The 23,928-nt window shown below is 45.1% G+C and overlaps 1 protein-coding gene across 6 annotated transcripts in view; it reads right to left on the bottom strand.

Annotated features, from left to right (window-relative positions):
• SH2D4A (SH2 domain containing 4A) overlaps positions 1-18,138 on the bottom strand; it is an 83,634-nt gene extending 65,496 nt beyond the window's left edge. For 2 of the 6 annotated variants that reach the window (XM_015144874.3, XM_077943123.1), the window contains exons 1-2: positions 17,195-17,375; positions 11,557-11,941 (exon numbers count right to left, since the gene is read on the bottom strand). In XM_015144874.3, coding sequence (XP_015000360.3) covers positions 11,557-11,737 — 181 coding nt within the window. In that variant the 5' untranslated portion in view covers positions 11,738-11,941; positions 17,195-17,375. Of the gene's footprint in view, positions 1-11,556; positions 11,942-15,999; positions 16,102-17,194; positions 17,376-17,450 lie in introns of those variants that run through there. The other 4 variants (XM_077943121.1, XM_015144873.3, XM_077943122.1 and 1 more) reach the window with 4 other exon arrangements.
• Between the last annotated feature and the right edge of the window lie 5,790 nt (positions 18,139-23,928).

Below are 23,928 nucleotides of genomic sequence, written 5' to 3'. Positions count from 1 at the left end.
CTCTAGTCAAGACCCCAAACTGGCAGTGGTGCTGACTGCATGGAAGAGGGCACCTGGCTGGTGCATGTGCTGGGCCCTGTTTGATGAGCGAAACATCCACACTGGGATTGTGTCTTGTCCTCTCACACTAAGTCAAAGGAAGTTTCCAATTAAGGTGTCTTCTGTCCAATGTATTGTTGACTTTTGTACTGTGGCCTCGGGATACATTACCAAAGCAGGCTGCTCAAAGCCAGGCTTGTGCTTTCTTTTGACCCTTTCTACCCTTCTTGGTACAATGGATACTCCTGCAGTATGTTCTAAACAGAGATACTGGGCAGAGGGAATAGACTCAGACTCTGCACTACCCAAGAATTCCCATTTACTGAGTTCACTGTGGAGAAACAGCGAATGTGGCTGCCAGGTAAGGAGGGGAAGGTCAATCCCTCCATGCTCAAATGGGGCTGGGCACCAGTGCCAGCTCCTGGCAAGCTCGTTGTCTGTTTGACGTAATGCCAGATGGTTCATTAACTTTAGAAAGCTGTCATACCTCATAAAACTCCCTTTATTACACTCTCTCAGGCCAACTAATAATATTTTTATGGTGTCAGCCTCTCAGCCTTCACCTAAGTAGTTCTCTGTCGGTATTTTTTTTTTTTTTTTTTTGACAGCAAGAGGAAGATGCCCAGAAAGGATGGCAGGTGGCACTGTGCCAGGGGAAGAAAAAGGATGAGCAGAGGGATTCCAGCAGCTCAGCTAGGACAGCCCAGAACAGCCTCCAGAGAAGCCACAGCCTACAGGCAGGGCAGGAACTCTTAGGGAAAAGGGGCATGGCTATAGGTGGGGAGAGATACCCTAGAACTGCATGTGAACAGTTGGGGCTTCAAAGCCAAACACCAAGAAGAGAGCAAATGAGAGGAGCAGAGTCAAGAAAGCTTTAAAGGAGGGAACAGAGGGAACATGGTGACCATAAAGAAATAGTGGCTCTTGGCAAGAAGAAAGAGAATGAGATGTGAAATGTCAGAGTTAGCGAGATGCTGAAAAATGGGCTCTTGACAGAGTGGCACTGACAATGGTCTCTGTGCTGACTCCTCACCTCTAAGAGCTCTTCAATAAACTCAGAGAGCAGAGATACTGGAGGAGCTTCAAGTGGTTCCATGGAACTCCCTGAAGCTGTAGGAGGAGGGGGAACTTGTTCTAGTATAATGAGTGTTAGCTGGGATACCCTTGGCTTCACACCAGATGAGGAGATGACTCTCAAGGCCTTCAATGTAGTTCATTCTACAAGCCAGAAAATGAGTTTTTGCTATTAGCAAGATGTAGAGCTAGATGCTGCAGGTGATACAGGAAGGAAAGGGATGAAAGAGATGTGCCCATTCTCCTGCAAGTAACCTAGAGTCTGCAAGAGAAGGAGCAAGACATTAGGTGATTCATTTGATGAATTTTCATCACAGATCTGATACGTGTCAGGCACTGAGGTAGACACAGTGTATTAGTCCATTTTCACATTGCTGAGAAAGACATACCCAAGACTGGGCAATTTACAAAAGAAAGAGGTTTAATTGGACTTAAAGTTTCATGACCGGGGAAGCATCACAATCATGGCAGAAGGCAAGGAGGAGCAAGTAACGTCTTACATGGATGGCAGCAGGCAAAGAGAGAGTGAGGAAGATGCAAAAGTGGAAACCCCTGATAAAAACCATCAGATCTCATGAGACTTATTCACTACCATGAGAACAGTATGGAGGAAACTGCCCCCATGATTCAATTGTCTCCCACCAGGTCCCTCCCACAACATGTGGGAATTAGGGGAGTATAATTCAAGATGAGATTTGGGTGGGGACACAGAGCCAAACAGGTGTCACACAGGTGAACACTTAGGACAAGACAGCCCAGTCCCTGTCCTCAGGAAACTAACATTCTAGTTATGGGAAGCAGACATGGATACTTAACTAATTATAAAATTATTAGAACTTCCAAAGGTGGTAGGGTGCAGTGCTAAAGGATGCTACGGGAATGCTTAAAAAAAGGAATTAAGTCCCTGCAGGGCCAGGGCAGCATACATTATAACCACAGGGGATTTTCTACTAAGTCCAGTGACGATTCAGGGGATGGAGAGATTGTTCTGGAAAGACAGAGGAGAAATAAGACAAGTTCTTTGTACTGAGTATGGGAGGATGGATATGGAATTTAGACAGAGAGCAAGGGTGTGTTTGACACTAGATGCAAAGAACAGCGTGACAAAAGAACAGAGAAGGGAATCAGCAGGCAGCCATGGGCAATAGGAAATGAGGGTCTCCACCAGGACTGAGAGGGACACCAGAAGTCACCTGCACATGTGTGGCATAGGCTGACCATCACACAGGGGAGCAGAGGGCCACGTGGCACAGGGTCCCACACACCTGGCTAAGGGACTGAAATTTAGGCCCTGTACTGCAGTTGAGCCAGAAAGCTATAGCAAGATCCCAGTTTTACCCTTGACAAGTTATGAGACCATGCATACCTCAATTTATGTCTCCAAGCCTGAGTCCTTCTATAATAAACAGAGGTAAGAAAGTCCTACTTCACATGCCTGCTAGGTAACAAATGCTCAGAATGTATCATTTCCACATTCTTTATCTGGGTGGCCAATGAAGAACGCATGAATATTTCTGAGCAGATGGTGCCAGGATCAGAAAGTGATTGAGGAAGCTCTGTTCGCATCTCGGTATATACAGGACGGACCAGGGTGGCACGTGGTGGGTGTTCAGTCAGCATTTGGAGAGAGAATGGGGAGAGACTAGGGGTGAAAAGACCAGGAGTGAGGCAGTCAGGTCCTAAACAGGGCAGGCATAGGAAAGGACAGTGTTCAAGAATATAGGAAGGTTCAGGCCACTGGATTTAAGGAAGGACTCAAAGATGATGCCAGAGTCCTGAAACTCACTAACTGGGAACACAGCAGGGGACAGGCAGAAGTAGTGACAAGAAAATTAATTTGCTTAAGGAGTTAGAAAAAAAAATGAGCTGTTTTGGAAGCGTAGACTATGTCACTTTTACTCTTACTAGAAATCCATAGGAGGACATTCAATCGACATCTAGAATCCAGAACTGGAGTCCAGAAGTGAGGCCGAGATCAGCCACGTAGACGTGGGAATGACTCTATAGATGGCGTCACTGAAGCCACTGATACAGATGAGCTCATAGAGGGAATGAAACCAACAAGAGAACCTTGGAAAAGCAGGTGCTTTATTCAGAGGGCGGAAGAAAGGGGAAGGAAAAGACAGTCCTGACTGACAATAAACAAATGAAAAATGGAGGCTTCTGATGCCCCAAATAACCAAACAGCGGAGGAGACCAGGGAGAACGTCCTGCCATGTCGCTGAGACAGGAAAGGGACAGGGCAGTGTCAAGCTCTGCTGAGATGAAGGGGAGGATGATGCAGACTGAGAAAAGTCTCAGGCAGCCTCGGACTTCAGAGAGACTCATTCTAGGGACACTGGTGGGGACAGGCGACAAAGGCGGGATGGAAGGGATGGTGAGAACTGGTGCCGGCAGTCAGCGCGTGCTCTGGAGTTTATTGTGAAGAGGAAAAGGAGGATTCCGTTATTGGTTCAGCAAGTATTTACAGAGTGTCTGCTACATTCCCGGCACTGCTCCATAGACCTGAGGAACAGAAGGAGCACTTGAAGAGCACAGATAACTGAACGATTTATTTAAATGGGGGAAACACAGGCAGGGAGTATACTTGGGGTGTGGGAAGAGGTGAGAGAAAGGATGTCAAGGATGATGCCCAGGGAATGATGGACAGAAGGAGGTGCAGGCGAAGAAGAAAGTGTTGACAAGGAGGTGAGGGAAGCTCCAGTCTGGTAAGAGAAGTTGAAAATGGAGATACACAGAAGCACATTTCTGCACGCAGTGTACCTCCTTAAGTGTGCTTCCTTAGGGTACATTTCAGGGAGCCTAATGGGACATGCGCGTGTCTGTTTCTACTTGAATACCGCCCAGGCCTTCTGGATTTTCTGTCTGCTTCACCTTAAAATTACACGCACTCTTTAATCAGAGGTGAGCGAAGGAGGGAGCTTTTTATAGCACTTCCGTTTAATTAGAGGGTTTTTCTTCCCAGTCCTTGAATCATGTTTATACACTGCAGGACTCTTCACGTTTGCTATCTTGGGGGTTTCTTGAAGAGTTTTTCTAAAACCAACTTTTCTAGAAAGGCGGGTCAGTCCTGCTCAGAACCAGACCACAAAGGGACGGCCAAGTAGAGATATATCCAACTTCATTCTGCAGAGAAATCTCTAAGATCTGAGAGACGTTTCCCCCTGGGGCCTCCTATAACTAGGCAGTGTTGAAAAACATCAGATAAAAGCGGGGTGACACATGTCCCCGGCAAGGAGATGGCCGGGCTTGGTCCAGTCCTAGGCTGCAGTGTGATGCCACTCACAACACTGTTGTGTTGGATTAATTCCCAGGTGATGGGTACGACAGGGGCGCCTGAGGGGGAGACGTGGGCATCAGTGTGGATTAGCTCCTCAGGGGCGGTGAATGCCAGCCTTAGACTCAGCTAAGGTGGAGATCAAGGGCTAAGACTCACCTTTGCGGAGTCAGCCCTTGGTCTTCACCCCCACTGGATACAACCTGAAGGACAATCATAGTAAAAGATGTATGTGCGAGAGGGGGAAGAGGCACACACACACATTGTCACACATACTATACACACACACACAGACACACACACACACACACACACACACGATGCAGGGAGAGAGAACAGAGAGAAAGCGAAGGAGAATCATGTGCTTTATCCCCACAAAGAGAAGACCAAGGACTGAGCCAATAGCCGCAAAAGAGAATCAACACCAGGGCCTCCTATGAGGTAGAGGGGACAGTGGGAGCAATGTTCCCTATTAACTACAGCGGCGTCTCATCAGGGCTGATGGAAACAAGGTGCCCACCAACACCAAGGTTGTTACCATGCTGGCAGACTCCCAGAAACCACGGCCACATTGTCCCAAGTGGATCTGCCTTCCCTCTGGCCTCTCCTTTGGAACACCCCAGTTCCCCTCAGCTGACCCAGAAACCAGAAGACAAATGCCTGACTGGCAGGGGCCACATCCCTTCCAACTGGTTAATGCCCAGGCCCTATCAGTCACTAAATATCAGCTCAGGTGATTACTCACCTATTTTACAATGAGGAAGTTGAGGCTCAAGGAAGTTAAATAACTTGCCCAAGATCTCAGAGCCAGTAAACACTGAGACCAGAATTCAAAACCGTTCTGCATGAGTGATGGCAAGACCTGTTTCGGCCAGCTTACCTCGTACAGTCCAAAATGAAATGCTTTCGAGGGTGAAAATGGAGCAACTGAAAAGGGACGCTGGGGTGGCAACCACACACAGGACCCCACTGGGCAAACGAGCATGTAAAGTCGTCATCATGTACTTTCCTGGCGCCACAGAGCAGCGGGGTGATGAAAACGCTAGGTCTAGCCCTGTATTCATTTTAATGAAGGCCAAGGCCGATTCCTATCAGAACTTCCTGAAACGATTCAAACTGTTGCTTTCCCCATTATTTCCTACATTTGTTAGCATAGGTAACAGTCCTGAAGTTATTAATATCAAACTCAATTTTTAAACATTTTAATAAATGTTTATGCTTAGAGACGAGGACAGAAAGAAAGATGGGGAACTTGCACGGCACTACAGCCCAAGGAAGCAGGGGGTGGCATAGAAACGAGAGAACCTCCACTGGAAAAGCAGATGGAAGAACTAGAAAATAGAGAGGAGATCAGTGAAGCCTGCGGCTCAGGGAAGGTGAAAGGGTTCTGACAGTGTTACCCAAAAAAGATGTTCACCACGCAGCTAGGAAGTCTCCCAGTTAAATTATAAAGCCCAGGGTTGGGAGAGCAGAGAAGTGAGGCGCAGGGCCCGTAGTTCGGACAAACTTGGAGTTGAAGTGGACCTGAGTTCAAATCCTAACTCCACCACCGACTCACGCAAATTATGTCTCTAAGTATGTTTCCTTATTTGTAACAATAAAGGGGGCAAAATTTACCTGACCAGATTCTTGTGAGGATTAAATGAAATCATATGAATACAAAACTTATGCTTGGCACATCCTAACAGACCAGTATATTGGTAGTGGGAAATCGCTATGGAATGGGACAGATGAAGCAAAATCCAAGACATCAGTGACTCGGCGGGTGGGTGAGGGTCAGGGAGGAACCAGCGTGGCTCCTGGAGTTCTGGTTTTGGTGACTGGGAACAGAGCAGTACCACTCATCATCACACAGAGTAAAAGGCAGGACCAGCAGATGCTGGGGAGAGCTGGAGTGATGCTGCTGAATTGGGTTTGGCATCAAGCTTGTGCGGCTTACAGGTCTTCTGAACGGTGCTCACCAGGCAACCGACACTCCGGTGAGAGGTCCGGCTTGGCAATCTGGGTGTGAGAGTCACTGGCATAAAGGTGATGTTTCACCTTTAAAGGTTAGAAGAGTTGCCCTAGGAAGACAGTAAGAACTTTCACCTTACCCTAGGATCTGTGAACCCCTGAGAGTCTACGAGCTTCAGGGAATCGTGAACATTGTGAGATTATACACAGAATGGTGTCTCTGTGCATTTTCCTAGCTCTAAGCTTTCAGTTAACTTTCAAAGGCATCTATAAGCCCCCAGCCTCATCTCAAAATCACAAACCACCAGTGCAGTGTGAGGCACCCCCTGGGAAATACAGACATTCAAGGAGCAGGCAGAGAAGAAAAAAAAAACAGGAGAGAGCAAGAGGCTCATGACTGAGCAGCAATTCCAAGAGAAAGACACCAAGAGACATCATCTAGATCAGAGGCGGCTGAGGAACTGATCAAGATAAGGATGGAATCCGGCAGCTGACGTCCTTGCGCTGCCAGCCCTACTGCAAGCAGTGAGTTCAAGAGGGAAAGGCAGGGAGGCAGACACTGTCAATGGCACGAACCAATGGCTTTAACATTATTTCACAAAAATGGAGGGAAGGCTTTGCATAAAGGATCTGCCCCTTGGAAATAATGAGAATGCAGCAAACAAAGCTGTATGAATCCAAGTCTGTTTCAAGGGCACACAGAGGAGCCACTTCAGCACCATGCACAGCAACCAGATCCCAGCCCATCGCATTAGGTTTCCATCAACTTGACACAGACCCCATGAAACAAGTGCTGGGAAACACGCTGCTAAGTGAAGGCGTCTTCTCCTTGTGTTACCCAATAAAATCACCCAAGAAGAAGGCTCTGTGGCAGATTCCCAGTGCGAGCATGTTTTAGATGTGTGCAAGGCACCTTCAGATAAAAGTCACCGTCATTAAGCTCCAGTGAAGTCACCTTCAGACAAAAGTCACTGTCATTAAGCTCCAGTTAAGCTCTACATGTAGTTGATTTGTTAACAGTGCAGGCTTTGGGAGAATCAGATCCAGGATCTATTCTAGCTCTGTCACTTACTATTTGCCCTGGCCAAGTTAATGAATGTCTCTGAGCTTGACTTTCCTCATCTGTGAAATGTGAATAGCAACACACACTTCAGGCGTGGCTGTGATTATTTAATGAGATAATATCCTTAAGCTCAATGCTCAGGGTCTGATACCCAGTTAAGCGTACTGAATGCTGGCTGATGCTACCATTATAGCACTGCAGAAACGTGTACCATATCCGTAACTATCACTTTTCTAGTAGCCACATTAGAAAAAATCAAAAGGAGGCCGGATGCAGTGGCTCACACGTGTAATCCCAGCACTTCGGGAGGCCGAGGCAGGTGGATCACCTGAGGTCAGGAGTTTGAGACCAGCCTAGCCAACATGGTGAAACCCCATCTCTACTCATAATGCAAAAATTAGCCGGGCATGGTGGTGCACACCTGTAATTCCAGGTACTCAGGAGGCTGAGAAAGGAGAATCGCTAGAATTCAGGAGGCAAAGGTTGCAGTGAGCTGAGACTGTGCCTCTGTACTCCAATCTGGGCGACAGAGCAAGAGACTCTTGTCTCAAAAAAAAAAAAAATCAAAAGGAACAGATGAAATTAATTTAAATATTTTACTTTACCCAAGATATACAAAATATTATCTGTTCCATATATAAGGAATATACAATTATTAATGTGGCATTTTCTTTTCCTTCTACCAAATCTTTGAAATCTGGTAGTTTACACGTATAGCACACCTCAATCCAGACTAGCCTCATTTCCTATGATCAAGAGCCACATGTGGCTGGTAGTGACTGCACTGGACGGTGCGGCTGTAGACCTCTAGCTACCCCAGCAAGCGGAGTAGATCCATAGTTCTCTCCCTAAGTATCACATTCTCCCACTACAGAAATCAGAAGTGATCTTCTCATATAGAACTAAGTTAAATTCACTTGCTGAGAGTTTTTCAGCCCCTTCTACTTCAGTCTTCAGATTACTAAAAAGTAGACAAGCTGGACGCGGTGGCTCATGCCTGTAATCCCAGCATTTTGGGAGGCGGAGGTGGGTGGATCACTTGAGGTCAGGAGTTCGAGATCAGGCTGGCCAACATGGTGAAACCCTGTCTCTACTAAAAATATAAAAATTAGCTGGGCATGGTAGCAGGTGCTTATAATCCCAGCAAGTCACTCAGGAGGCTGAGGCAGGAGAATCGCTTAGAATCCGGGAGGCGGAGGTTGCAGTGAGTTGAAATCTCGCACCACTGCACTGCAGCCTGGGTGACAGAGCGAGACTCCGTCTTCAAAAAAAAAAAAAAAAAAAAAGATTATAGACAAGTTCCTGTGATGCACAATATACGACCATTTTAGTGAGGATCCCTAAACACTAAGCACAGGGGTCTGTGTATTTATAGTGAAAAATGACCAGATGGCAATGAAAGAACTTCTAAGTGATAAGGTAGAGGGTGTCAAGGAATGACGGGGTGGCATATGATGCTTTTAATGAAATGAACAACCTTCGAAACCACCGTGTGGCTAAGAACTGCTAAGGAAAAGCAGCACTTAGCCCAGTACTAGCCAGAAAGACAGAAGAAGGGAGGCAGGGAACACAAGCCTTCAGGGAACAGATGCACATGTGACCTCTCAACCCATAAGGGTCACAGGCTTAGCAGGTCTGCAGCACAGATAAGCACCTCTGGCAGCACCAGCCATGACAGCATTGCTTTGGACGGTCTATGGCTTTGTATTCAAAGACCGCGCAAGATGAAAGAGAAGTGATGTGATTTTAGGGGAAGTGGGAGAAACTTTTTCCTTTTCTGTAGTCAGAAGAGGAACTAATTTAATGCAAAATATATTTTTCCAAGTTTTCAATTTAAGGGGGTAATACACCTTTGACGTGAGATATTGATAGAACTTTCACCACGTATATTAACATACTTTTCTCATGATCATTTGACTAACAAAGTTAATATAGGGTTTCTGAGAGGTAGATTCAAAACTCTACAATTGAGAAATTTAAACAAAGAAACTGAAATGATTATTTTAAGTTATCACAAGGAGACCAATTCAGCAAACACGAGAATTCCAAAGTCTAACAGAGTCTGAGTCATTGACTCTAGTGGCAAGCACCCTTTGGCTGCCAGTCCCCAAGGACACCCCGTCACACTAATATATGTTATGTTCACAATAATCATGGTGCCCAGAAGAGACCCAATTATATCTGAAATACTCTGACTAGAGAATCCAAGAAGGTGCATAAACCACTTCAGAAAGACAAAAGAGTTACGTTTCAGTTTGGCCATGTTATTTGTTGGAGGAAAAGTTATATTTTGGATAGTGCAGAGTAATGTAAACTCCAGCAGAACTGGGCATCTATTGGTGGTATAATCTTGCATATATTACTCAACTTACCTAAGTTTCACGGCCAGGCACAGTGGCTCAGGCCTGTAATCCCAGCACTTTGGGAGGCCCATGTGGGTGGATCGTTTGAGGTCTGGAGTTAAAGACCTGCCTGGCCAACATGGTGAAACCCCATCTCTACCAAAAATACAAAAATTAGCTGGGTGTGGTAGCACATTCCTGTAATCCCAGCTACTCAGGAGGCTGAGGCAGGAGAACTGCTTGAACCTAGGAGACAGAGGTTGCATTGAGCCAAGACTATCCCACTGCACTCTAGCCAGGGCGAGAGAGTGAGACTCCATCTCAAACAAACAAACAAACAAAAACGAACTTCTCGAAGTTTCATCATCTATAAAACAGGACTGTCAATGTTGACTTTGCAGAAGTTTTGTGACGGTTAGGTACTATGTACATAAACGTGCTTCATATACTGTCTGAAACAGGAGGTGTTTCATAAATAGTTGTATTGATCATAACAAGAGGAAATGATACATTTATGTTTATTTTCTTGTCACAATAAAGGCATCACTGGAAAAAAGTTTTAATAAAAGACAGGAAAAGGTAAAGGATATTACACTGACTTCCTTTTTGAACCTGGGCATATACCAGGCATGCAAATGAGATTCATTTTCTCAATCTTTGAAACCATATGTGAATTTAAAAAGTTTTATTTGCCTGGTTTAATGAAACATGAAAAGAGATTGGTCTTGGATGCCTCTGCAAGTGACCTTGAAAAGTGTGCTGTGTTTTCACAACTTCGGTATCCACCCATGACAGATTTGGCATGTGAACAGCAGGGCAGGATGTGGGGGTTAGTGAGCATGCAGTGAGGGGGGTGGACAATGTGTGTTTTTCTGTGTCTATATGTGTATATGCTTTAAGTATTTTTTTTTTTTTTGAGACACAGTCTCACTCTGTCACCCAGGGTGGAGCCCAGAGGTGTGATTTCAGTTTAGTGTGGCCTCGACCTCCTGAGCTCAAGCAATTATCCAACCTCAGCCTCCCAAGTAGTTGGGACTATAGGCATGTACCACCATGCCCAGCTAATATTTTATTTTTCCTAGAGACAAGGTCTCACTATATTGCCCAGGCTGGTCAGAACTCCCGGGCTCAAGTGATCCTCCCACCTCGGCCACTGTAAGTGCTGTGATGACAGGCATGAGCCACTGTGCTTTGTCTGTTCTAAGTCTTAATGTACAAAGATTTCCTCCCTCATGGTCTCAAAAGAACTCTCTCAAACTACCAGAGATTCCTTTGGTAATGAGGAAAAGTTTACATCTGAAAAACTCATTCACACTAAAAAAAGATAGTATTATGATTATTTTCCTTACAGCAGTTCCTTACATTTTAAGAGAGGGTGTTCCCTAAAAAGATACCTCAAAGAAAAATCTCTGAGGTCTAAGAAATGTAAACACAATTGCTATAAATATATTGATATAAGAACTTTGTGTTCTGGTAGTAGAATATAAGGAATCAGTAACAATAAAGGAGATAGAAACCTTTCTTAATACCCCTCAAATCAAACTCCATAGGTGACTTTTTACTACAGCTTCAGGTTAGTCTCATTTCAAGTAAGAGATTTCCTCACAGTTATGCAACTCCATGGTGAATGCTGTGTGTGTGTAGACTTCAAGCAGATATACTGCACTACTGGATTCTCAGTAACATTTAGGATTCATCTACCAAACTGGAACTTGCACTTGCTTTGCTTGTGATTAGTTTGAAATTGTCAAAGCCAGCCAGGAGTTATTCTACCAACACGTTCACAAAAGAAACGTGGCTAAGTTTACCTTTCTTTGGTCTGGGTTTCACTGGCAGGGACTCCTTTCTTTCCATAGCTGCTTCTCTTTCTTTCCATCGTCGGATCTGTTCCTCTCTCATCTTGAAGAACAGGATCTGTTTCTGTTCTTCGCTGAGCTCTGCCAGTAGATCAGGATCTATGTACATCTCCGACAGTATCTGTTTCAGCATCTTTGCAGTTCTGGAGTCTTTTATACCTGTGGCAAAAGTTCCTGAAACTGGCCTCCAGGTGTCCCTCCACCTGTGCTGGCACTTGGGCGTGTCCACAAAACTTCCCGAACAGCTCACAATCCTGGCTGACTGGGGCAATAATTCAGCAAACTGGCTCCTGAGACCTGGCACCAAATGTCCGGTCCAAAATGCTGTTCACTGAACCTACAGAGAGAAAGAGCCCGCATTCAGGTGGCATGTTAAAATGTGTGGACGCTGGCTAGGACGGGTTAAAAAAAAAAAAAGCCAGGAGGAAATACAGTATCACTTTTCATTTCAGGGAGAAAACAGAAAAAGAAAACCTGAGGCACACTTTGTTAAGAGTTTGTGTAACTTCTATCCTATAATTTCTAAAGATACTTTGTCAAAAAAAAGAAAACAAACCCTAACTTTATACAGGTCAATCTCAGGGAAACAAAAAAAGTTCACAGAGGTTTGTCCTGCTCCCAACTAAGCAAACACATGATTACCCCAGAGCCTAACAAACCACCAACTGTGTGGCTGAAAAAAGAAAGGCAAAAAGAAAGGTCACAGGAAGAAATTAAAAGGCTCTCTGCAAAGTACCTATTTCAAAAGAAAATACCATTTTTGAGATGTCACAGAGTAACTCACCCCAAACCAAACCAAAATAGAGCCATGTTCAAGGAAGAAAAAGGAAGAAATAAAAACTAGACCACCATGCAATTTCTGCAATTTCCCTAAAAAGTAGCATTAAATAAACATAATTATGTACTTTCCTCTTCACAAAAGGATAATGTAATTTCCAGGCAACCTACTAGAGCCATGAAAATCAGGGCAGGTGCAAGAGAGAACATCCGTCTACATTCTGGAAGGTCACCGAGTTTTAGGTGTGCTTTTACTAGATAACCTAGTTTAATAAAATCTAAATGGACAGACCAGATAAACTAGCGGGATGAAGAGGTCATTAGGTTCATAACAAAGGATCCTTGATTTATATGAGTTTACTGCATGGCTCCGTGAAAGAGAAACCATAAATCGAGTGTGCACAGTGGCCTCCTAGAGGTTCTCCTGGGGTTGGAAATCCCACTGAGGTTTCATTCTGCTTTCCACATTTCTATTTGGTTGGCTTAAAAATATTACCACACTGTCATACTTTTTCTCTCTATTTTTAAACAATTTCTAAGTCTCATAAACCATCATACTTTTGTAATCAGAAGGAAACTATGTAAATATTTCTATTCTGGAAAACAAGACTTTGGATTCGATGTAGTACGATGTAAGAAAAAAAACTTACTACAACTTTTCAGAATCACATGTGTCCTAAGAAATTCACCAATAGACTAGGCATGGTGGCTCACACCTGTAATCCCAGCACTTTAGGAGGCCAAGGTGGGTGGATCACGAGGTCAGGAGTTCGAGACCAGTCTGACCAATATGGTAAAACTCCACCTCTACTAAAAAAACAAAAAATACAGAAATTAGCCAGGCATGGTAGTGGGCACCTGTAATTCCAGCTACTCGGGAGGGTGAGACAGGAGATCGCTTGAACCCGGGAGGCGGAGATTGCAGTGAGCCGAGATCGCGCCACTGCATTCCAGCCTGGGTGACAGAGACAGACTCCATCTCAAAAAAAAAAAAAAAAGAAAAGAAAAAATAAGAAATTGACCAATAATTTGTTGTTTACAGTAACACCTCAATAATCTTACCACCTTGCCATGTGCTCTCAAATATCTTGTTTCTCCATACTATATTCAAACACTCTTAAACTTTAGACAAGTCACTTAGCTATATTATGGCCATCGTAGGTTGGTTTCTCTTCGTTTACCTTGTCATTGATACAGCTAGATTTGTAATGCTTCTCTCACCACCTGGGGGCCTCCTTCAGCTTCCTGTCTTCCTCCTCTTCCTTGCAAAGTTGTTCCTTGATGTACATCTGTCTTTTGAGACGAGCACGCTCAATAGCTAGGCTACCACAGAATGGTGTGCATACGCAGCACTCAGATTCGCTGACTGTTCATTGCAAAGCCAGACCCTTGATGAAACTACACCTATCCCTACTGACTGCAACCTATCATCTCAGCAGCATTCAACCACCGGAATTCAAATGGAACCAAATATTAAGAGAAAACTTTTAAAGGACTAAAAGTAATGTCACGCCCCCTGCCAGGTCCCCTTGCTAACTTTGTATTTTGCATGGAGATACCCTTAAAGGCTTGAACAGTCAAAAAAATGGATGTCTTGTAATGATTTCTTGACTGTTTCTAGCAGCTTCTGAAGGGGTGGAGCCAATGAAATCCACAAGCTCCAAGATAAAGTGGTAAGAAACGACACGGAATGACTCCTTGACATTCCAGTAAATGTCTTTATGTTCTGTGGTTGGCTTTCGCAGAAATCACACATGGCAGAAAATGAACAGTTCAGTTAGGGTTGAGACTTCCGCTCTGTTCCCCATTTTCAATGCGGTGAGTCCTATTCAAGGCGTGGGTAGAGCCTAAAATCTAAAACCCTTAAAGCGCCAAAGTCACATTCCTACTGTCTCCCCCGCCCTGCATATTCCTGATAACACAGCTAACACTTCTCGTACCAGGCACCATCTTAATTAAGCACTTTACCTGTGTTAACTCACTTAATCTTCATAATAACCCTTCGAGTCCAGCCCATCACTGTGCTCATTTCACAGATTAGGAAGACAGAGCACAGGTCAGCAGCTGGTAAGCGGCAGAGCCGGGCAGTCCAGCTCTAAGTCAGCTTCACTGTAATCCACAGCACAGAGGCCTTTTTGTGAGTTTATTTGTGTGCCCAGAATCAGAACAGCAGGATGTGGCGCCATGTATGAAATTTCAGAATGGAAGCCAGCAAATTCCTGCAGGAACAGAAATGCTGAACTGATGGTGCTTGACACAGGGCAGAAGCCTCCTCCTGGTCCGCTGTAGCTAAGCTTAGGGGATGCCAGGTGAACACAGCCCAGTCAGGAAGGCCAGAAAAGAACCGACTGCCACACTGGCCCAGGTGTGGACATTGTTTACCCACGTATTCACCAGACACCTAGTCCCCTCCATTTCCCCTTGCACTTAGTCATCCACTTCGTCTCCACAATTTCCCCTTCCAAACAAATACTAAGAACAGTGCAAACAGCACAGCCTCTCACATGTGCAAGGAGGTTCACGGCACCTCTGTGATGAAATGCTCATATTGTTTCCATTTTTATGTTGTTTTGTTTTGCTTTTTATAGCAAACGTGGATTTCTAACATTAAAATTAACTAGTTCATCTTGAAGGAAAGACACTGGCTGGCTTCCTTGTGCCTCCCAGAATACTTGGGAGGCCCAGCCAACAACTATCTGTGGTCAGGTCGTTGAAGATGTGACCATTCTGCGGCTGCTGAATGGTACTGGTGTAAATCACCTGTCCCCTCACCCCCAACTCCCATCCCCTAACCCCCACCCCAAGGCTTTCTCAGACTCCAACTCAAGCTCAGCATAGTGCACCCGAGACACCCAGAGGCACTCCAGCCTCAACTCCCAGCTCCGCCTCTAATGAGCAGTGTGGCTATCACCTCGCCTCCTCGGGACTCAGTTTCCTCATCTGTGAAATGAGGGCTGGTTCAGTCTGTGACTCCTAATGAGTCGGTATGTGACATAATCTACTGTGAAGTGAAGGAGACTGGTGGAGCCACGGTAGAAGAAATAGAAATGAGGAAATTAACTAACCAGGGTTTTCCCACTTTCATTCCCTGACGAGAACAAATAATCATTGCTGATACGGATTCAAATGCTGAGGACTTTCCCATACTATATCAAGGGCAGCAAACCTCCAGTTATTCAAGATCCAACAAAGGAATAGCTCAGCTAACACAGCACCTTTCTTAAAAGAGAGAAATGATAAGAAGCAAGCCCACACCTGCAATTTATTCTGAACAGCAATTGCTAAAGGATCAGAGAATCTGTTGTTTTCCATGATACCATAGATTTGACCTGATTCTCACACCTTCACACTGTTCTACCATACAACTGTCTTTTGGATAACTCTGATACCTAAACAAAATAAAAAATTTTAAAGGCCTAAGATACAGCCTAAATCATAAAAATAGTAGGCCAGGCACAGTGGTTCAAAATGTAATCCCAACACTTTGGGAGGTGAATGTGGGTGGATTGCTTGAGCTCAGGAGTTCGAGACCAGCTTGGGTAACATGCCAAAACTCCATCTCTACACAAATATAAAAATTAGCCAGGTGTGGTGGCCCACACCTAGAGTCCGACCTACCTGGGAGGCTGAGGTGGGAGGATCACTTGAGCTGGAGAGTTTGAGGCTGCAGTGGGCCAAGATCGCACCACTGCACTACAGCCTGGGTGATAGAAGGAGACCCTGCCTCAAAAATGAAAAACATTAGGTCGGTGCAAAAGTTATTGTGTTTTTTTATGGCCTAAATAAATAAATAAATGTGGTTTTTGCCATAAAAAACACAACTACTTTTGCACTTACCCAATAAAATAAAAAATAAATAAAAGTATTGTGGTATGGACAGTGTAACTATAACATTAACAATACAGCTTGAATTCTAATTCTTTTAAAACAGCCAGCTCTGTGGTCGAGCTTTGTTTTCTTATTCAAACTTTATCTTATTCATCTACCAGCAAAAGAGCTGTTTTTGGAGATGAAACAAATTACCAGAGATGACAGCAATTTGGCAAGTTTTGTAAATATATACTATTCTTCAGAAATTTGAAGTTACTGTACACACAGATTTAGTATACATAGAAAATTCCACTCCTATGCCAAATCTATGCCCCTGTATGCTTTCCACTTATTTATTCACTATTTTAAAATAATGGTACCCAAGTCGTTGTTTCCATTAAACCAGCAATCAAATAAAAGCCTTTTGGGCGATGAGGAGCATCTGTTCGGAAGGGGGAGGTGCCACGCTTGCTGTTTCTCTAAGCTCCCTGGGAAGGGAAAGACAACTCAGAAAACCTACAAACTGTAGCTCCTTCCGGTGCCCGCGTAACCCCCGAGTCCAGGAGCGGGCAGGGGCGCCGCTTGGTTGAGCCCAGTGGGCACCCGGTCTGGGTCTGGGCCAGCCCCGCCGCAGCAGCCCCTGGGAGGCGGCGCTGCACGGGCCTCCGCGCGCGCCCTGACCCCACTTGGGGGCGCCCCTGGGTGCCGGCGCGCGGGGAACGCGCTGCCGGGGTGCTGCGCCGGCTGCCACTGTTTCCCGGGACTTCCCTCTTGGAAGATCTCCAGGCGCAGGTCCAGGACGTGCTCCTGCTAGGAGTCTAGAAACTCCAGTCCAGCCCGGACCCTCCCGGGGCCTGCACTCCCTGCGGGTAGAAGCACGCGCCGCGTGTCCCCGCCGGATCCCAGAACTTCCCCGAAAGTCCTCAGCTCCGGCAGACCCTCTCCCTCGAAGTTCCCCCCGCCACCCCTTGCAAGCCCCCAGACCCCGGGGACAGCCGCTCACCTAGCCAGCGGCTCCAGTCACCGGACACCGGACACCGGACACCGGATACCCGCCGCAGCCGCTCTAGCCGCCTAACCCCGCACCTGAGCCCGCCCCGGGCGGCGCGAAGGGGTGGAGGCGGGGGTGAGGCTTCCGCCCGCCCCCTCTGGCCCCTGCGCCTCCCATGCACCCCTGCAACCCCCGAGGAAATTCCCTTCCCCCTACTCCCACCCCATGCACACTCTCGCCAAAGCCTCTCCCCAACCCCAGCACCTACCAGTGCTGGGCGCCCCTGGGCAGGGTGGCCCGATCACCCGCCACATCCACTTGGCCGCCAGAAGCCGTCGGGGAAGGGAGGGAGGGAAAGGCAGAAGCGTCCCAAGCGGCGCAGGCGGGCTGAGCAAATACTCTGACCGGGACGCCAAACAGCTCCTGCAGCCGGCCCGCCCGCGCCGCCCCGCCGCGCCCACATGCCGGGTGACTAGCGGGGCGCGATCGCGGCCCCACCCGGGCGCCTGGAGGCTCTCCAGGGACAGTCGTCGGCCAGGCTGCGTGGCCTGCGCATCTCGGGCCGCCTGGTCTGCGCGCTGTCCCCGAGCTGCGGTAGTCCGGGGTAGCCTTGCTCCTCTCCTCTCTTAGTTCGTGGGACTGGGATCTGCAGTCTATGATCTCTTGGGGACTGCAGGACTTAGATTAAATCAGCAGGTCTGGGCCTTTCCATGTTTCAGAGCTCGGGGTTCCATGCGAGGTGGAGGGTAGGAGGGTGCGCGGGCCCCACTTGTTCACTCGGCTTGGGTGCCGCAGGCCAAGGCGACTCTAGAGCTTTTTTTTTCTTTCTTTTGTTGACATTAAGTAAATGATCAAACTCTTTGGCACTTGTCGGTACAGGTGTGGCTTTGTAGGACAAGATGAAGGACGGAAAAGGCTGAGAAGGAGACCGCAGTCAACACAGACCAGGAGAAAATGAAAGAAAACTGGGGAAAAAGTTAAGATGCTGAAAGGAGTCTTGTGGATTGCAACAAGAACAGGTTGGGTTGGGGCCTGAAGACATCAGGGAGGAGCTGGCAGTCCACAGTTAGAGGAAATCTTGGAGGAAAATTCAGCAGAAGCAGAGTGGAAAGGCATTTCCACTGGAGGGCATTTTCCATCCTAGAGGAGTATGTGGAAGAAAACCGCCTGCTTTGGTGAACCCCAGATTTTATGTGTTGGGAGAGATGTAATAAATAGCAAACACCAGTAGTCCTCTCCACAGACTACCTGACCTCTTCAGGAGCCTGACCTGCTGGGTTCAAACATAAAACGTCATTCCCCGCCTTTACAAACGGCAGAAGCTATGCAGTCACATCAAGCCTCGGGGCAGGCGGCATTGTCAGGAAACAAGACCCAGCTATTTAGGAACCATTCCAGGGATCCCATCAGGGAGAAATTTCTGGTCTAAGGCTTAGTTCCTACTGCAGTTTAAATGATAGCCTATGGGGTGCTTTAGGCTGGAGTGGGATTGGCCCCTGGAAAGCTACTATGGCGAGGTCGAAATGAATCCTAGCCCTGCATGGATGGATCGGTTAACTATACAGGGTGGTTTATCTGGAAAAATCCCATAGGACACTGTGACAGCCACTTACCTTTCTCATACCCAGTCTCTCTCCAGGTCCTGACAAGTCCTTCCTTATAATAGCTCTGTCACTGTGCTACTAACCTCTGTACCTCAATTTCTTCTCTGGATAGAGTGTCTGCCTCCGTAAGTTGTTAAGAGGGTTAAATGAGATACCGCATGCAAAGGGATTAGAACAGCTCTTGGCATGTGGTGAGTGTTCAAACACATTTGCTCAGATCAGTTCATATCACATTAAGGTACTATAATTCCAGGTTCCTGCTATCTCACCCTAGGCTATGGTTCTGCCCACCATGCCACTTACATTCCAAGTCATTCCCAGGGATCCCGTCTTCCTGTTATTCATACCCTTGCATAGCTCCCCGCCACTTTGTAAAGGTTGGTTTGCTTGACCAATAGAACCCGGCAGAAGTGATGATGGTATGCCACTTAGGAGATTAGGTAAGGAAACATCTTGGAGCTTCTATCTTGAAAGAATGTTAACAGCCCAAAGGAACACACACTGTACACAAATAGCACAATCAGCTCAGAACCCAGACTCTTCCCTTTTCTCTCTGCCCCTTTCCATCCTTCTTGTCTCATGCCTCTTTCCTGTATTTGGCATGATCTCTTCTTCTCTTATTTCTATAGTTTCTTCTCCATCTTCTTTACTTGGTCTACCCTCGCCTCTACCACATTCTCTTTTTGTTCCCTTTCTCCTGACTCCTGGAATTTCCTTTTAATTGGCATGGTCTGGAAGAGAAAAGCTCGATGTTTTTCCCTTAATTTCAAAAGTAGACAATAATAATTTTTTTTTGTGTGTGTGTGTGTGTGTGTGTGATGGAGTTTCACTCTTTTTGCCCAGGCTTGGAGTGCAGTGGTGTGATCTTGGCTCACTGCAACCTCCGCCTCCTGGGTTCAAGTGATTCTCCTGCCTCAGCCTCCTGAGTAGCTAGGATTATAGGTGCCTGCCACCACTCCTGGCTATTTTTTTTTTTTTTCAGTAGAGACAAGGTTTCACCATGTTGGCCAGGCTCATCTCGAACTCCTTACCTCAAGTGATCTGCCAACCTTGGCCCCCGCAAAATGCTGGGTTACATGCATGAGCCACTGCGCCCGGCCAAGAATGTTTTATAATCCTCTAAAAAGAATCGGGTGGCCTATTACTTGTGGGACCCTCAGTTACTTTTTCCCCCGCTTTGGGCCAGTACGCTCAGAAGAAAACATTTCCCCCCTCCATGATGTAGGATGTGTCATAGGGAGGAATGTGAGGAGGACTACTGACGGGGGCTGACTACTCACTACTCACAGACATGGAACGTGGTGGCACTAACACATGTGTTTAGGAATGCCCTGGTGCAGCGTTCACTGCCAGAACTCAAAGAGAAAAGCTAAATATCTATTTATCAGTTACTAATATTTTTAATTTGTCATTTATTCGTAGTAATGAATACCATGAAACAAATAGCCTACATTTTAATGGATGTGTTCCTTGGCCTTCGTTTTAGAATGTTGCTTAGGAGCCCTGCTGCCCAGGACTGTCAAGGAAAATGGCATAGCATGGCACTTGTACAACTACGGGTGGGCAGAGGACAAGCGGGATATCACTATGTGTAAGGTGCCCCCTGGAGTTGTGTAGCACTGCCAGCCCTATTGTTGCCAGAAAGACAAGATAATCCACTTTGCACTTTTTCTAAGTTAAAGATTAATCTTTAAGTTCTACAGACAATGAAAATTACCTTCATATGTTTTCTTTATAAAATAGAATATTTTTCCCGTCATATTTTATGATCAGCATCAGAAACCTCAACCACTTTTTAACTGTTAAAGCAGTTATTTACTTGTTCCACAATGAATGTAATGTACATATGAAAGAAAAATACAAAAAACATTTAAACTCTACTAAAAACTGATCCAATCTCAAAATAAATCTCAATCAGTTCATCAATCATTAAAAATATATTGAGGGTCTGCTATGTTTTCAGCTCTCTGTGAGCAGTTAGATTTGATTTTGAACTATTTTCATTTGTGTATGGTTCTGTATGGGCCTTTATTTCTTCATCTTCATAAACACCAAAATAAATTATTGGTCTTTACATTCATCTTTGAATCAATTACATTACTGTAATTTTTAATGTTTTTCTAAGAGTTACCTTTATGGAGTTCTTTCTTTAAAATCCACACTCTGAGTTGCTAATTAGACATTTCTGGTTTCATATATATATATATATATATATATATATATATATATTTATTTATTTATTTTAGACGGAGTCTCACTCTGTCACCAGGTTGGAATGCGGTGGCACGATCTCGGCTCACTGCAACCTCCGCCTACCGGATTTGAGTAATTCTCCTGCCTCAGTCTCTCGAGTAGCTGGAACTACAGGCGCGTGCCACCACACCTGGCTAATATTTTTGTATTTTTAGTAGAGACGGGGTTTCTCCATGTTGTTCAGGCTGGTCTTGATCTCCTGACCTCGTGATCCGCCCACCTCAGCCTCCCAAAGTGCTGGGATTACAGGTGTGAGTCACCATGCCCAGCAGTTTCTTACATTTCTGTAATACAGTGACAAGCAGCCTGTGGCTCAGAGAACTGCTGACTTAAAACTTACAGGTGAAATTGGACAGTCACTATCCAAATGATATGGGACATCTGCAGTGGCCTATGGTAACCAGTGCTTTTTGACGGGTCAAAGCTCCGAGAAAGGAGCAGAAGCAAACTTTTTCTAATATTCTGGTGTTCCTCGGATCTTCCCAGGCAGTTTTGAAAAGGTCTACTAGACTCATAAAATAAAATTTTATCTCTTTCTTGGACCAGATTCAGAAATGGGTTTCCATTTCCTAGCTTCTCTCTTATATGAAATCTTTGCAAAAAGTGCACAAATCCCATTTAGTTTTATAAGGAATTTTCCGCAAATGAGTACAGCAATTCTCAAGTACATATTAAAATAATCCAGGGAGATTTTCTTTGTAACATTTGCCTCTTTGTCTGCTCCTCCAAGGAGTTATTTGATTGGGATGGGATGGAGCGCAGATATCAGCATTTTTCAAAGCATCCAAGGGGATACTAATGTGTGGCCAAGGTTGAGAGCCACTAAAATATATGGAAATAAAGTTATTTGGCTATGAGAAATGTTGAAAAAGTAGTAATAGCACTTCCTGGACTTGACTGAAACATACATAAGGCTAGATAGTCATCTTCTTGGTTCTGGTCTTTGAGTGAGTTCCTGAAGTTAGTCTGAGATGGACTTTCCACCAAACCCAGCCTGTCATTTAATAGGATTGGAATGAAGTGAGATGCATAAGATGACAGTGTCTGGCTTATTATTGGAGGCCCAACATATGTAAGTTTTGCTTCTTTCCTTCCTTTCACTTCTTCCTGGTTTTGAAACCCCCAGCATTCCCTCTGGCCCTTTAGTTGAGGAAGGCATTTCCTTCTTTGGTACCAAAGTCTCGCCCACTCCCACATATACCCCATGCATGGCTCCAAGTGTCCTCCAGATTTCTCTAACTGAAAGTTGAAGTTCATTCTGCCCTTGGGTAAAGTAAGACACTTTGTCTCTTCCCCTAATTGTATGTTTGAATAAGAGCCAGCTTATGGCCTCTTTGATAAGTGCCATTGTTTAAGTTTGAAAGAGTTGGTTTTGACTGGTGTGTTGATATTTTAAGGATAATTAAATGTGTACAACCCCCAGTATAGTTTCTAGTGGAAGGGCATGGCCCATAGGTGACTGATCATTCTATACAAATAGAGAAATATGAAAGAGAGTAGCTCCCTGAACCCTTTGGAGAGAGGGTTCTAGATTCATAGAAATTATATAGCCACATTCACCAATTTAAACATCACAGAACTAGTCAGTGGCATACAGAATCAAAATAAATACTTTCTGATGCATAATCTTTACATAGTTACTACACTACATTCAGTTAACTAGTTCATTTACCTTACTGAATTCGGGAATGAAAGTAAAGCAAGCCACCAACAGATCTCTCCCCTAACAGACAGCACCTATGTCTCCTGATGGTGAGCAGATGGGAGCTACCTCCAAGGCTGCACTGGTTCGTGGCTGGCTGGTGTACAGGACTCAGCTCTAGTTTCTACTCTCAGTCCTGGGCTCAGAGTTGAAGACCTGCAAGTCACACACAAGCTTTTGAGCCTAAACAAAGCAACTCCTCTTCTTTTTTTTTTTAAATTATTTTTATTTTTTTTTATTTTTAAGACAGGGTTTTACTATATAGCCCAGGCTGGAGTTCAGTGGCTTGATTACTGCTCACTGTAGCCTCAACCTCCCAGGCTCAAGGGTTCCTCCCAAGTAGCTTGGACCACAGGCATGTGCCACCAGGCCTGGCTAATCTTTTATTTTTTGTACAGATGGGGTTTTGCCATGTTGGCCAGCCTAGTCTTGAACTCCTGGCCTCAAGCGATCCTCCCACCTCAGCCTCCCAGAGCACTGGATTACTGGTGTGAGCCACCACGCCCAGTGTGTGACTCATCTTAAGTACAATAAGAAGGTATTGATGGAACAATCAAACAAATTCCAAGCGGTTTTTTTTAGATCAAATTCTGACCCAGAGAGGAAACATAAAGAAAAAAGGAATAAGAAAATGAGAAGAGACAGAGGAATCAATACCAGTAGGATAAAAAAGAATAGAGGACATATTAAAAAAGAAATGTGTAAAATAGTTGATTTTATAAGTGAGCTTCACTTTGGTACGTTCCTGTGGAGTCTCAAATCCACACTTCTTTTTGATGGAGAAATGGTTCACACAAGAGAGAAAGGAAGAATGCCTCTGGGCTTCAGAAATTATCTTGAGAATCTTCAGTGAAAGAATTCCTGCCCAATACTGAACTTAAAAGCATGAATTTCATTGTTAGTTTTGCTATGTAGCAAGCAGCGTTTTCAAATTGTTGGAATAAACAGTCTCATTAAATGCCCAGGAACAAAAGACTCCAATCTTACTTTTTTTTTTTTTTAAGTCAATATTTCCTAGTTAGATTCCAAGGAAGAAACATGTCACTAAAGATTTAGATGACACTTAATGCTCCGATACTGTTTCTGGTCCTCTGAGTGAGCTATAAATGATAATGACACCATAAATCTGTGCAGATTAACTTTGCAAAGAACTTTCAGGCTATTACTTCCTTCTGTCCTCATAATAC

The sequence above is a fragment of the Macaca mulatta genome, chromosome 8 (genome assembly GCF_049350105.2).
Source record: "Macaca mulatta isolate MMU2019108-1 chromosome 8, T2T-MMU8v2.0, whole genome shotgun sequence".
Classification (NCBI taxonomy): Eukaryota; Metazoa; Chordata; class Mammalia; order Primates; family Cercopithecidae; genus Macaca; species Macaca mulatta.
Note: the sequence above shows the minus strand (reverse complement) of the source record. Positions and strands in the feature narration are given on the sequence as shown.